Source organism: Nicotiana tabacum, chromosome 17, assembly GCF_000715075.1.
Source record: "Nicotiana tabacum cultivar K326 chromosome 17, ASM71507v2, whole genome shotgun sequence".
NCBI lineage: Eukaryota > Viridiplantae > Streptophyta > Magnoliopsida > Solanales > Solanaceae > Nicotiana > Nicotiana tabacum.
Window position 1 is genome coordinate 126,320,021 of NC_134096.1, and position 15,583 is coordinate 126,335,603.

At 43.3% G+C, this 15,583-nt stretch overlaps 1 protein-coding gene across 1 annotated transcript; it reads left to right on the plus strand.

The window, feature by feature from the left end:
* The first annotated feature begins 9,162 nt into the window (after positions 1-9,162).
* Positions 9,163-10,059, plus strand: LOC142172100 (uncharacterized). The gene is made up of 2 exons (XM_075235874.1): positions 9,163-9,490; positions 9,698-10,059. Exons 1-2 carry the CDS (start codon positions 9,163-9,165, stop codon positions 10,057-10,059), a joined length of 690 nt encoding a protein of 229 aa, XP_075091975.1.
* The last annotated feature ends 5,524 nt before the right edge of the window (positions 10,060-15,583 follow it).

The following is a 15,583-nucleotide window of genomic DNA, read 5'->3' on the forward strand; positions in this document are numbered from 1 at the left end:
CGAGGGCATCGTGTTACAAAGGTCGTATTCTGAGCGTTCATGGCGCGATCTTTCAAAGGTCCGGTGAGAGGCCCGTTCTCATGGTGAGATTCCTTTCTCGTGTAAGTAACATTTGAGTTCCTCTCGTTAAGTTTTCACTTGTTTCATTTCCTTTTGCAGGTTTATCCAAGGACGTCACACTAAGTCCTCCATCCGGTGGCGAGAACTTCCCCGCCGAGTCCCTTCTTCTGAGACAGAGTGGAGAGAAGAAAAGAAAGAGGCCCTTGATTTCTCCGAGCTCGGAGAAAAAGAAAACAAAGCGAAGGCTGGTGTGCAAATCCAAAGAAAGCACGAGCGCTTGAGCACCATCTTCGGATTCACTCTATCGGTTAAGGGATGAATCCGAAGAAGAACAAGAAGAAGAATCCTTCAATTTGGTGGCCTGAGTGTCATTACGACTCGAAGGGCAAGGAGCCTCCGAACCGGAGATAGATGAGGCCGATCCGCCTCAAGTTAGGGAGGTCGACGAGGGGGCCGTGGCCGAAGCTTCTCGGGATGTGGGTAACGCCCGAAGAAGGCACTTGGTGTGATAGACATCACTGAGTCGCCTTCGTTCACTATGTCCATGTACAACGAGGCTTAGACGGTGAAAGAACGTCCCAACGAGGGGGGACACGGAGCGGACGACCCCTTCCGCTGCTTTTTTGATGGCATGAAATCTACCGCCATGGAGGATGTCACCGGATTGGGTGACATGGAGGTGCCGAAGAAGAGTCCGTCTTCGGGAACAAGCGGGCCTTCTTCAAGCCCGAAACTGGTCAACTGGTTCCTAGCTCAGAGTGTGGATCCTGACCGGAAGCGATCGATCGTCATCTCCATTCCAGAGAATACCCGGGTCCTTTCTTCCCCTGTAGAGGTGGCCAGCTACCTTCGGTGTTTGGTGACCGAGGAAGACCAAGCTAAGATGAACGAGGTGGATGCGCCCTGCCTATTCAATGAAGCAAAACAGGTGCTAAACTGGGTAACTTCAAATATCTTTTGATGACTTCAATTCATACTTAGAGTAATTTGTAGATAATCCTAACATTTTTTCTTTGTGTCTGCAGGCCTCGGTGCTTCATCATGAGACCTTTCTTCGATATCAGGATGAGCTGAACCAGCTTGAGGTCGAGGTCTGAGGGCTCACTGAGAAGAGAAATACTTACAAACTTTTCAGCGAGCAGCGCGAAGGGGAGGCTAAGAGCCTCCGAGCTGAGCTGAAGGTGGCTCGGAAGGAGCATGCTGACCTGGTCGAGCAGGTAACAATATTTGAGGTTAGTGACGACGAGCTAAACTCGGTGACTAATGGTCAGAATTCGCAGGTCCAATAACAAATCGACTGGATCGCCCAACTTCGAGCTGAGATGGATGTTGTCAAGGCCTTTACCGATGAATGGAGAGGCAGGATGGACCGTCTAGCCTTGGAAAAAGAGACTACTCGAGCGCATCTAACTTCGGTTGAGACCCAACTTCGAGCGGCAAAGGAAAAGGCCGAGGTGCAGGCCAAAAAGGTTGAGGAGCTCCAATCTTAGCTAAGTGCGTCCGTCTCTGATCGAGAAAATCTTGCCAAGGAGCTCAAAACGGCATAGTCGGTAGTCGTTGTGGTTAAAGCTGATGCCGACGAGATGGTGGCTCAGTATAAGGCCGATGCCGAGAGGGCCCAGGATCGGACGAAGGATATTGTCGAGCATGCAAAGTGGCAATCCCGTAGGGAGGCCCTCGAAGAGATTCATGCTCGAGGTTTCGACTTGTCGGCCGAAATCAAGAGTGTTAAAGGGCTCGAAGCCAAGTGTAAGAAGTTGTCGTATTTCGAGGATAATAAAGGCTATGAGGGTTCGAGCGGATCCGAGGGTGGAGGAGACTCCGAAGACTTTGGCGACGAGGCTGGCTCCGGTGAAAGACCAGGCCTTTAAGTGCCTTGTACATTTTTCTTTATTTTTTGTATATTTGCACTTTTGTATTTATGTACTTTTTTGTCAAGGTCGTTTGGCCTTTATAAAGACTTTCATGTATATATAATACAAGGCTTCCTTTTCCCTTCGACAATTTCTGATTTTTGTTTTTCCTTTGCTTTATTCTTTATGTTCGCAAAGTGATCGTTTGAACCCGGATAAAGGCGGCCCTTGGGCTCGATACCTTTTAGGGGATCGAATGTTGGAAATTCAGAAAGAAAAGAAAATTTTTAAGGGACAAAACGTTTATCCGCAAAGTAGAGACTACCTTTTATTTTTGTGCGTAATATATATGATTACATATGCATACAAGATTATGGTTAGGGCTCGAGAAGTCTATGTGGTCATGGTTTATTCAACCGTCTGGCCCTTACTGTAAATCCTATCGATCGAGCCGAGACCATTCAATCAAAAATTTTTTGCTAAAGTCGTTATCCGAGGGCGGTTTAGCACCTGTTGTGCTTCATTAAAAAGGCAAGGCACGTCCATCTCGTTCATCTTAGCTTGGTCTTTCTCGGTCACCAAACACCGAAGGTAGTTGGCCACCCCTACGGGGGCAGAAAGGACCCGGGCATCCTCCGGAACGGAGATGACGATCGACCGCTTCCGATCGGGATCCACACTCGGAGTTGGGAACCGGTTGACCAGTTTCAGGCTTGAAGAAGGCCTGCTTGTTCCCGAAGACGGACTCTTCTTCGGCACCTCCATGTCACCCAATCCGGTGACATCCTCTGTGGCGGTAGATTTCACGCCATCAAGGCGGAATTGTTTGCCCCTTGCCTTTGGCACCTTGATATTTTTTTTTTTGTATATTTGTACTTTTGTATTTTTGTACTTTTTTGTCAAGGCCATTTGGCCTTTGTAAAGGCTTTCATGTATATATAACACAAGGCTTCCTTTTCCCTTCGACAATTTCTGATATTTGTTTTTCCTTTGCTTTATTCTTTATGTTCGCAAAGATCGAAATGCCTTAGCATGAACTAGTTAGGTCATGTTCGGTGGTTAGAACATGCCTTGACTTTGACATTATTTTGTTTAATGCATCGTGGGAGTTCGGTATGACCAGAATGTTTCCCCAAAGTACTAATAATTTTTTAGATTATAGTTTGCTGAGGGTAGCCTTTAGAACCGGTTTAGAAAATTTTCAAGGCCTTATTTTTGGTTACGAGTTTCGGACGTCTTCGAGCTGTTTTAATATGGTCGTAGCCTTTTAGTTCGGGTGTTGCCAAGTGGTCTTGTCTCCTCGAGTTATCCGGACTTGTCTAAGATAACAGTCCCCGATTGGAGATGGCCGTAGCCTTTTAGTTCGGGCGCTGCCTAATAAATCTTGTGCCCCTAAGCTCTGATAGCCCGGGCCGTCTGAGTATGTTTCTAGACGGCAGTCCCCGAGTGGGAGTGATCGCTTGAACCGAGATAAAGGCGGCCTTTGGGCTCGATACCTTTAGGGGATCGAATGTAGGAAATTCAGAAAGAAAATAAATCTTTTAAGGGACAATATATGTATCCGCAAGGTAGAGACTTCATTTTATTTTGTGTGTAATATGTACGATTACAGATGCGTACAAGTTTATTGTCAGGGCTCGAGAAGTCTATGTGGGAACGGTTCATTTGACTGTTTGGCCTTTACATTAAATCCTATCGATCGAGTCGAGACCATTCAATCAAAAAGTTGCTTTTCTTTCTAAAATTGTTATCCTAGGGTGATGCCCCCCAGTGTTTGGGGTCGATCATAGAGAGGCCTCAAATATTGTTGTCAAGGTCCCCAATACCCGTTCGTAACTGGCCTTCAATTCTAAGTTAGAACGATTTACTATTGCCCCGTTAAAAACCTTGCCAGAATACCCATTTGGGACAAAATAGGTTCAAGGAAAAAAGAGTGCAACGCGCGCATTCAGGCCTAAAAGTTTTGTAGTTCTTTGACGGTCGCCTGTAAGCATTAGTTCAAAATGCAAATAAGTAAAATGAATGAATGGGGTCGTACCTTAGCAGTAATATTGCTTCAAGTGAGTTATGTTCTAGTTGTTCGGTAGTTGCTCACCGTTCATTGTTCCGAGTTTGTACGATCCCTTACCGGTGATCTCGGTAATTTGATAAGGACCTTCCCAGTTCGACCCCAACTTTCCTTTGTTCGGGTTCCGGGTACTTAGTGTGACCTTCCTTAATACCAAGTCCCCGGCATTAAAATGTCGAAGGTTAGCTCTTCGATTGTAATACCTCTCAATCTGCTACTTTTGGGCGGCCAACCGAATAAGGGCGGCTTCACGCCTTTCATCTAATAGCTCCAGGCTTGTATTCATGGCCTCCTTGTTCGATTCCTTTGTTGTATATCAGAACCTGAGATTTGGTTTTCCGACTTCAACCAGTATTATAGCTTCGGCGCTGTATACCGGCGAGAATGGGATGGTCCCGGTACTGGACTTCGAGGTCGTACGGTATGCCCATAGGACTTCGGGCAGGATTTCCTTCCATTTTCCTTTGGCGTCGGTTAACCTCTTTTTGAGGTTTTGCAGTATGGTTTTGTTGGTTGATTCTGTTTGTCCGTTCCAACTAGGGTGGTAGGGTGTTGATGGGATCCTTTTGATCTTATGGTCTTCGAGAAACTTGCTCACTTTTCTGCTAATAATCTTTTTCCTGTTGTCGCACACAATCTCGGTCGGCATTCCCAACCGACATATAATATGATCCCAAATGAAATCAATGACTTTTTTTTCTATGACCTTCTCATATGCCTGGGCTTTCACCCACTTAGAAAAATAGTCAGTCATAAATAATATAAATTGAGCCTTATCGGGTGCCCATGGAAGGGGGCTGACGATGTCCCATTCCCCACTTCATGAAATGCCATAGTGACAAAACCGAATGCAGTAGCTCCCCGGGTTGGTGAATCATCGGAGCATGTCTTTGACATTCATCACATTTTCGTACGAACTCCTTCACGTACTTTTCCATATCGATCCAGTAGTAACCGGCTCTGATTACTTTTTGAACCAATGATTCAGTGCCCGAATGATTTCCATAGGTGCCTTCGTGTATTTCCCTCAGAACGTACTCAGTATCACATGGTCCAAGACATATCGCGAGTGGGCCATCGAATGTTCTTTTGAACAGGGTTCCGTCTTCGGACAAACTAAATCGGGCTGCCTTCGTACGCAGGGCCCTCGATTCTTTTGGATCCGAAAGCAGTTTTCCGGCCTTCATATATTCTATATATTTGTTTCTGTAGTCCCAAGTTGGGCTTGTTGAGTTAATCTCGATATGGCCTTCTTCCACCACCAATCTTATGAGTTGTACGACTGCCCCCGAGTTGAACTCGTCGTCCTCGACCGATGATCCTAAGTTAGCAAGGGCATCAGCCTCACCGTTTTGATCCCGAGGTACGTGTTGCAAAGTACACTCCTTGAACCGATGTAATTTTACCTTAAACTTATCTAGGCACCTTTGCATTCATTCTTCTCTGACCTCGAACGTCCTATTAACTTAGTTCACCACGAGAAGAGAGTTGCACTTAACTTCGATCACCTCTGCTCCCAAACTTTTGGCTAGTTCGAACTTGCAATCATGGCTTCATATTCGGCCTCGTTGTTAGTCAATTTCACAGTCCTAATAGATTGAGATGTGAGACCCCAGGTGTTTCTCTCTTCTCTTACGTAATATACGTAACGTGGCGTGGTTATATTAGGTATATATGATTGGGTATAGCACATTGGGAGAATAAGATTGAAAATGTGTGGTAATATCAAGGAACTAAACTAAAGCTTTAAGTCAAAGGAATCCCTTAAACAAAGGTTCATGGTTAAAGAAATGGCTCGGGTAGCACCCCGCGCGTTTGGAAGGTTTAAGTTAACTTGCACCTGTGGGATAAGACTAAGAGTATATAATATGCTAATAATAATGTGTTATAAGGTATTATAATATCACACTGGTCACATGTTAAGTTTTGGAGTCAAGCAAGTTGCGAAATAAAGGTCAGCAAAAGTTATCGTAAATTTCTCTAATAGATTTTCTTAACTTTGGGTCAAATGTATCAGATCATTTTTCTCAATATATAAAGAGTTATGGGACCCACAACCTACAAAATCGAAGGTCTACGAGTCTAGTTTGCAACCAAAGAAATCTCACATCAAACCTACATTACAGTAAAACGTTATGACTATTTTACCGCGGACTGTCCGGGCTGAAATCGGGTCGCGAACCGGGTCGGGTCAAACAAGTGGTATAAGTCAGAAAATCCGACTTCTAAGACCCCAAAACATTTCATCTTCGTCCCAAAATAGTGAGAAAGCTTAAGAGAGGGTTTCATGGTGTTCTTGAGTGATTAATGTGCATTTTTAATGATTTCTATCATTAAAGTTTGCCCCCGTGCCTAGAAGCGCAATCTCTACGCTTTGCAATCGTTTTCCCCTTCTATTAGCTGTGTTTGGAGCTATTTTTGGAAGATAGAAAATTGTTTTTCTTGCTGGTTCTTTAGGATTTATACTTGGTTTGCCAAGGTAATCATCTTGGGACTCTTTTATGATCGTTTTTACAAAGTTCTACGGGCATTTCGTCAAGTTAGGGTCATATGGCAAATCTGCCGATTTAAACTCATTTATGAACTGTTTATAGGTGCATATAAGCTGCATATATATATAGTGGTTTTGAAGCTTAGGACGTAAGGAACAACTTTCGTGAAGGAACTACAGGCATTCGGATGTTCGTTGGAGAGGTATGTTAAGGCTAAGCTTCATCCCTCCTTTTAGCACGAATTTTGGGAAATTCCTAAGACGCCAAATGTGATATTTTACTATTCTGTTGCTAGAAAGACCTTCTGTGAAAGGCATTGGTATCGTAGCTGAAGTATTTTCATGATGCTATTAGGTTGATATTCCACTCGTTTGGTTAAAATGGGTATTCGACATCTATATATGTCATTTTGTCGGCTTTCTTAAATATATGTCTATATATATGAATTCTTATCCGTCTTTGGGTTGTGTGACTTAAAAATAAAGGCATTTAGTATTTGCGGTCGGTCCTTCTTCCTTGTTAAAGTGTATTTTAAAATCTCTAAAGTGACACGTCGATTTCAAAATTCTCAAATATAATTTTTATGTTTAAACTACTAAAACATTTGATTTTTTTGAAATACTTTCTTTTACTAATTATCAAGAAATCAGGTATAAGGACTAAGTGAAGCACCTTAAGCTTTTTATGAACATATTCAGAGTTAAGTTATCTTTCTAAAAGTCGAGTTAAGTTTTCAAACTTATTAAAAAAGATATGAGATTCCACGAGACATTTGTATGCGATACGAAGGTGATTATGAGATTATGAGAATAAGAGTACCAATGAGCCAAGGTTGGCTAAGTTCTTGTTATGGCCTATTATGTGCATTCAAAGTTCATATCATACATGACATATTATGCATGGACTTCGAGCTATAATCGGAGGTAAGGGGCCTATTTGCCCGAAAAACTATATATATTGTACAGATGGCCACAGGTTGGCAATATGATACCGGTTAGCTACCGGGAGAGACCGCCATTGCTAGCATTTGGTTGGGTATGTCATGCATTTACATCAATATATATGTATTCACGACATACGATTACACGAGCATACCATGCATATTTTATTACTATGAGGTCGGATGTCGGCCATGGAGGCTATCAGAGTTTCAGTGTCAGGTGGTATCTTTATTACCTTTTTACATCAGCTATGTATGATTCTACTTTCTGCCTTACATACCAGTACATTTTTATTCGTATTGATGTCCCGTTGCCTGGGGACACTGCATTTTTGTTTCGTGCATGCAGGTCCAGGTAGGGACTCTAATCGACCCCTCTGCTAGGATTTCGGGGTTCAACTGTGAGTTGGTAAGCTCCACCTCTTCTTGGAGCTTTCATAGGATGGTTACTTTTGTCGTACAGTTTGGGTATAGTTGGGGCCTTATCCCGACAGTGCTTATGACACTCTTAGAGGCTATTGTGGACACAATATTCTGGGTTTCTTTTTTTTTGCTGCTTTCAGTCTCCAGCCCATAGGCTTGGCATGTATATATAGGTGTGTAGGCATGTATGTCTTCAGTCGCGGCCTCGTCGGCCAGCTAGTATTTTATTATTTTGGCTTGTCTACCTATGTTTGTATGGCTTATTGTTATTCATGTCATAACCTTACGGTCCAGGCTTAGTATTTCAGATGTTGTGCTGCCCGATCTATTGGACCCCCAGTCTAGTTAGCTAGTATGTTTAGTGGCTAACTCGATCGAATACAGTACCGAGTGCCAGTCGTGCCTCCCCTAGTTTGGGGCATGACAAACTTGGTTTCAGAGCAGGTCGTATCCCAGGGAGTCCACAAGCCGTGTCTAGTAGAGTCTTGCTTATGGGTGTGTTGTGCACCACACTTATAATCAGGAGGCTATGAGGCATTTAGGAATAGTTACATTTCTTTCAATTAATAGATCGTGCTATAGAGCGAAGTTATAAGAACATATGAAATCTAGATCGTGCTTTGTGTTTCCTATCTAACAGGCTACCTATGCTCAGGAGATGGCACAACGAGAGATAGGTATGGATCCGGGAGAAGGTACCAGTCATTCCCCACCGGGTCAGAGGGATAGATTTCCCTTAGAGGCTCGCAGTGAGTCTCCAGTACCCCTAGTTTCAGCTTCCCCAGCACTTGTTGGAGCCCAGGGAGATGCAGTACCCCCAGCCTCACTAGTTCCATTGGTACCTGAGGCAGCTAGAGACATAGGACCTCCAACACCTATTGTTCCCCCATCAGAGACTGGGGAGCAAGGGATGAGGGAGTCTGTTCAGTTGCTGACTAGGATGGTTTCTATTCATGAGCGACAGCTAGAGTTAGGAGCAGATGCCCGGGGAGATCGGATAGGAAGCTCGACGGTACGAGAGTTTCTTCACTTGGCCCCTCCATTATTTACAGGATCCAGTTCCACTGAGGATCCCCAGGACTTTATAGACCATATGTATAGAGTATTGAGGGTGATGCATGCCTCCGTCATCGAGGCTGTAGAGTTGGCTTCTTTTCGACTACGTGATGTAGCCGTCCTATGGTATGAGGCATGGGAGAGATCTAGAGGACCTGATGCTCCGCCAGCAGAGTGGGAGGACTTCTCTGAGGCCCTTTAGCCCATTATTTGCCACGGGAGGTTCGGGAGGCCCGTCTTGACCAGTTTCTTAGCCTAAAGCAGGGGGATATGAGTGTGAGGGATTATAGCCATAAGTTTAATTCTTTGGCAAGGTATGCACCAGATATAGTACGTACCATGAGGGCTAGAGTTCATCATTATGTGGATGGTTTGGGGGATCATCTGATTAGAGACTGTAGGGTTGCATCCCTATCGGATGATGTAGATATTTCCCGCATACAGGCTTTCGCTCAGACTACAGAGGACCTTTCCCGTCGGATTCGTGATACTCGCAGGAATAGGGAGCAGAGTAAGAGGGCTCGTACTATGGGGTCTTATATGGAGCCACGAGTTGATTTTAGGCCCCCACTCCATCGATATCCACCCCGGTTAGCAGGTAGTTTCCCACCACACATGCAGGGCCAGCGATTTGATCGTTATATTCAGTCAGGACCGGGGTAGAGCTCAGGCCAGCCTGAGGGCTGTCGACAGGAGCGTTCTGCACAGATGAGACAGCTTACTCCTCCATGTACTCAGTGCGGTAAGCTGCATACCGGGCAATGTAGACAGGGTTCGAGTACATGTTTTCATTGTGGGCAGACAGGACATTATATTAGCCGGTGCCCGGGGTTAGGCAGAGGTACACCAGCTCAGCCTTCAGGATTCACAACAGCCTCTTCGCCCTCAGTCCGTGCTCCCCGACCAGGTCCACAGTCTACTCAGGGCCGTGGTAGGGGGAGAGGTGGAGGAGACACCTCAGGTTCTAGTGGTGGCCAGAACCGCTTTTATGCACTCACTGGCCGACAGGATTCAGAGGCATCCCCAGATGTTGTCACAGGTATATTGACAATACATTCTCATGCCATTTATGCATTGATGGATCCCGGCTCTACATTTTCATATATTACTCCATTTATTGCTGGTAAGCTTGACATGAGATCTGAGTTGTTGCCACAGCCAGTTTAGGTGTCTACGCCAGTTGGCGACTCTATTAGAGCTAATCATATCTATCGAGATTGTACAGTGTTAATTAATGATCGTCCAACCTCTGTTGATTTAGTTGAATTGGTTATGCTAGACTTCTATGTCATTACGGGTATGGATTGGTTGGCAGCTTGTTATGCTAATATTGATTGTCGTGCAAAGTTGGTCCGATTTCATTTTCCTAGTGAGCCTGTCCTTGAATGGAAAGGTAATGCAGCCACGCCCAAGGGTAAGTTTATTCATACCTTAGGGCTCGGAATTTTATTGCTAAAGGTTGTATATACCATCCGGTTCATGTTAGGGATATAGATAAGGAGCCAACGACTCTTCAGTCGGTTCCTATTGTGAATGAATTCCCGACGGTATTCCCTGACGAGCTTCCAGGAATTCCCGCCGAAAGGGAAATCGATTTCGCTATAGATTTGCTTCCTGATGCGCAGCCTATATCCATTCCTCCCTACAGAATGGCTCCTACAGAGCTAAGGGAATTGAAGGAACAACTGAAGGACTTGCTCGATAAAGGCTTTATTAGGCCAAGTACATCCCTATGGGGTGCTCCGGTGCTCTTTGTTCGAAAGAAAGATGGGTCCTTGCGGATGTGCATTGACTATAGGCAACTAAATAAAGTCACTATCAAGAATAAGTATCCTCTTCCACGGATTGATGACTTGTTCGACCAGTTACAAGGTGCCAAATGCTTTTCGAAGATCGACTTGCGATCCGGTTATCATCAGCTACGAGTCAGGGATATTGATATCCCAAAAACAACATTTAGGGCGAGGTATGGCCATTTTGAATTCCTTGTCATGTCTTTCGGGCTTACAAATTCCCCAGCAGCCTTTATGGATCTTATGAACTGGGTATTCAAACCATTCTTGGATGAATTTGTGATTGTGTTTATTGACGACATCCTGATATATTCACGATCAGAAGCCGAGCATGCGGACCACTTGCGAGCTGTATAGCAGACTCTCCAGGACTACAGGTTATATGCTAAATTCTCTAAATGTAAATTTTGGCTAACTTCTGTAGCTTTTCTTGGTCATGTTATTACCGGCGATGGTATCAAGGTTGATGGCCAAAAGATTGAAATTGTGATGACTTGGCCGAGGCCCTTGAATCCGACAGAGGTTCGTAGCGTTTTAGGCTTGGTAGGGTATTACCGAAGGTTTGTGGAGGGATTTTCCTCTATCTGTGCACCATTGAAGAAACTGACACATAAGGGAGCTAAGTTTCAGTGGACTGAGGCATGTGAACAAAGTTTTCAGGAACTAAAGAAAAGGCTTACTACGGCACATGTCTTGACTCTTCCGGATGGCACCGAGGGTTATGTTATATATTGTGATGCCTTGAGAATTGGCCTAGGTTGTGTTCTTATGCATCATGGTAAGGTTATCGCGTACGCCTCCAGACAGTTGCGAAAACATGAATAGAACTATCCTACGCATGATCTTGAGTTAGCCGCAGTTGTATTTGCCCTAAAGATTTGGTGGCATTATCTATATGGGGTTCATATTGATGTTTTCACCGACCACCAGAGCCTTCAGTATTTATTTAAACAGAGGGAGCTGAACCTACGACAAAGAAGATGGCTAGAATTACTAAAGGACTATGATGTTGATATTTTATATCATCCCGGCAAAGCTAATATTGTTGTTGATGCCCTTAGCCGGAAGTCCATGGGCAGTCTAAGCCATGTTGAAGCTGATAAGGTCAAGATGACCAAATATCTATGCCAGCTAGCTAGTTTGAAGGTGCGTTTGGTGGATGCAGAGGGTGGACGCATTCTCGTTCAGAATACGGCAAAATCTTCTTTTGTTACTGAAGTGAAAGAGCGACAACACGAGGATCCTGAGCTTATAAAACTGAGGGAAAGTATTCCACAGCAGCGACAACCTTTATTTGAGCTAACTGGAGATGGAGTCCTTAGATACCAGGGTCGCTTATGTGTACCGTCAGTAGGAGAGCTCCGTGCCAAGATTCTTTCGGAGGCCCATTATTCTAGATATGCAGTTCATCCCGGAGCGACAAAGATGTATCGGGACCTTCGACAGATCTATTGGTGGAATGGAATGAAAAAAGATATCGCGGAGATGGTAGCCCAATGTCCCAACTGCCAGCAAGTTAAAGCCGAACATCAGAGGCCTGGAGGCCTAACTCAGTGTATTGAGCTTCCATTATGGAAATAGGACATGATAAATATGGACGTCATCATTGGTTTTCCTCGCACTCCACGGAGGTATGATTCTATTTGGGTAATTATTGATAGGCTTACAAAATCTGCTCATTTCCTGCCAGTCAGGACGACATATTCAGCCGAGGATTATGCCAAGCTTTACATTCGAGAGATTGTTCGCCTTCACGGAGTGCCATTATCTATTATCTCTGATCGAGGGGCTCAATTTACAACATATTTTTGGAAATCTTTTCAGAAAGGTCTAGGCACGCAGGTAAATCTTAGCACCGCTTTTCATCCGCAAACTGATGGACAGGCAGAGCGTACTATTCAGACAGTTGAGGATATGTTATGTGCCTGCGTGCTAGATTTTAAAGAAAGTTGGGATGATCATCTACCTCTTATTGAGTTCGCTTATAATAACAGCTTCCAATCTAGTATTCAGATGGCTCCTTACGAAGCACTATACGGGCGGAAGTGTAGGTCGCCGATCGGTTGGTTCGAGGTCGGGGAAGCAGAGTTGCTAGGTCCTAACTTAGTCCAGCAAGCAATGGAAAAGGTAAAACTTATTAGAGACCAGCTGCATACAGCACAAAGTCGGCAAAAGTCTTATGCAGATGTTCGACGACGAGACTTAGAGTTTGATGTAGAAGATTGGGTTTTCCTGAAAGTATCGCCTATGAAGGGCGTCATGCGATTTGGAAAGAAGGGGAAGCTCAGCCCCAGGTATGTTGGACCGTATAAGATTATTCGGAGGATTGGTAGGGTGGCGTTCGAGCTTGATTTGCCTTTAGAATTGGAAGCAGTCCATCCTGTGTTTCATGTATCTATGTTGCGGAAGTGCATTGGAGATCCTTCACGTATTACGCCCATTGAGGATATTCACATTGCTGAAGACTTATCTTATGCAGAGGTACCAGTAGTTATTTTAGATCGGCAGGTAGGGAAGCTTCGAACTAAAGAAGTGGCTTCCGTGAAAGTGTTATGGCAAAATAACAACATCGAGGAAATGACCTGGGAAGCTGAGGAGGAAATGAGGAAGAAGTACCCCCACCTATTTACGACTTAAGGTGAGTCGCATTTAAATAATTACCAATTATTTCTTTACAACAACTTAATTGGATTTTAAATGACTTGAAAGTGCAATTTAAATTTTTTTTTATTGCGAGATAGCTATACGAAGCCTAGTAGTTGGAATCTTCAGAATTTGATTTATGCTTTGCAAATGTAACAAATAAAGCCTCGCAAATAACGTATTAGCGGACAAGAAATGAAACCAAGGAATTGACTTGACCCATTCGCAGACGAATGTTCTTAAGGGGGGGAGACTGTGAGACCCCAGGTGTTTCTCTCTTCTCTTACGTAATATGCGTAACGTCGCGTGATTATATTAGGTATATATGATTGGGTATAACACATTGGGAGAATAAGACTGAAAATATGTGGTAATATCAAGGAACTAAACTAAAGCTTTAAGTCAAAGGAATCCCTTAAACAAAGGTTCATGGTTAAAGAAATGGCTCGGGTAGCAACCCGCACGTTCGGAAGGTTTAAGTTAACTTGCACCTGTGGGATAAGACTAAGAGTGTATAATATGCTAAGAATAATGTGTTATGAGGTATTATAATATTACACTGGTCACACGTTAAGTTTTGGAGTCAAGCAAGTTGCGAAATAAAGGTCGGCAAAAGTTATCGTAAATTTCTCTAATAAATTTTCTAAACTTTGGGTCAAATGTATCAGATCATTTCTCCCAATATATAAAGCGTTATGGGACCCACAACCTGCAAAATCGAAGGTCTACGAGTCTAGTTTGCAACCAAAGAAATCTCACATCAAACCGACATTGCAGTAAAATGTTATGACTGTTTTACCGCGGACTGTCCTGGCTGAAATCGGGTCGCGAATCGGGTCGGGTCAAACAAGTGGTATAAGTCGGAAAATCCAACTTTTAAGACCCCAAAACATTTCATATTCATCCCAAAACAGTGAGAAAGCTTAAGAGAGGGTTTCATGGTGTTCTTGAGTGATTAAGGTGTGTTTTTAACGATTTCTATCGTTAAAGTTTGCCCCCGTGCCTAGAAGCGCAATCTCTACGCTTTGCAATCGTTTTCCCCTTCTATTAGCTATGTTTGGAGCTATTTTTGGAAGATAGAAAATTGTTGTTCTTGCTGGTTCTTCAGGATTTATACTTGTTTTGCCAAGGTAATCATCTTGGGACTCTTTTATGATCGTTTTTACAAAGTTCTACGGGCGTTTCGTCAAGTTAGGGTCATATTTCAAATCTGCCGATTTAAACTCATTTATGAACTGTTTATAGGTGCGTATAAGCTGCATATATATAGTGGTTTCGAAGCTTAGGATGTAAGGAACAACTTTCGTGAAGGAACTACAGGCATTCGGACGTTCGTTGGAGAGGTATGTTAAGGCTAAGCTTCGTCCTTCCTTTTAGCACGAATTTTGGGAAATTCCTAAGGCGCCAAATGTGATATTTTACTATTCTGTTGCTAGAAAGACCTTCTGTAAAAGGCATTGGTATCGTAGCTGAAGTATTTTCATGATGCTATTAGGTTGATATTCCACTCGTTCGGTTAAAAAGGGTATTCGACATCTATATATGTCATTTTGTCGGCTTTCTTAAATATATGCTCATATATATGAATTCTTATTCGTCTTTGGGTTGTGTGACTTAAAAATAAAGGCATTTAGTATTTGCGGTCGGTCCTTCTTCCTTGTTAAAGTGTATTTTAAAATCTCTAAAGTGACACGTCGATTTCAAAATTCTCAAATATAATTTTTATGTTTAAACTACTAAAACATTTGATTTTTTTGAAATACTTTCTTTTACTAATTATCAAGAAATCAGGTATAAGGACTAAGTGAAGCACCTTAAGCTTTTTATGAACATATTCAGAGTTAAGTTATCTTTCTAAAAGTCGAGTTAAGTTTTCAAACTTATTAAAAAAGATATGAGATTCCACGAGACATTTGTATGCGATACGAAGGTGATTATGAGATTATGAGAATAAGAGTACCAATGAGCCAAGGTTGGCTAAGTTCTTGTTATGGCCTATTATGTGCATTCAAAGTTCATATCATACATGACATATTATGCATGGACTTCGAGCTATAATCGGAGGTAAGGGGCCTATTTGCCCGAAAGACTATATATATTGTACAGATGGCCACAGGTTGGCAATATGATACCGGTTAGCTATCGGGAGAGACCGCCATTGCTAGCATTTGGTTGGGTATGTCATGCATTTACATCAATATATATGTATTCACGACATACGATTACACGAGCATACCATGCATATTTTATTACTA

Coding starts and splice junctions, on each gene's coding strand:
- LOC142172100 (XM_075235874.1), top strand. CDS start 9,163: ATGAGTGTGAGGGATTATAGCCATAAGTTTAATTCTTTGGCAAGGTAT. Junction 9,491..9,697: donor ATATCCACCCCGGTTAGCAG/GTAGTTTCCCAC, acceptor GTGGGCAGACAG/GACATTATATTAGCCGGTGC.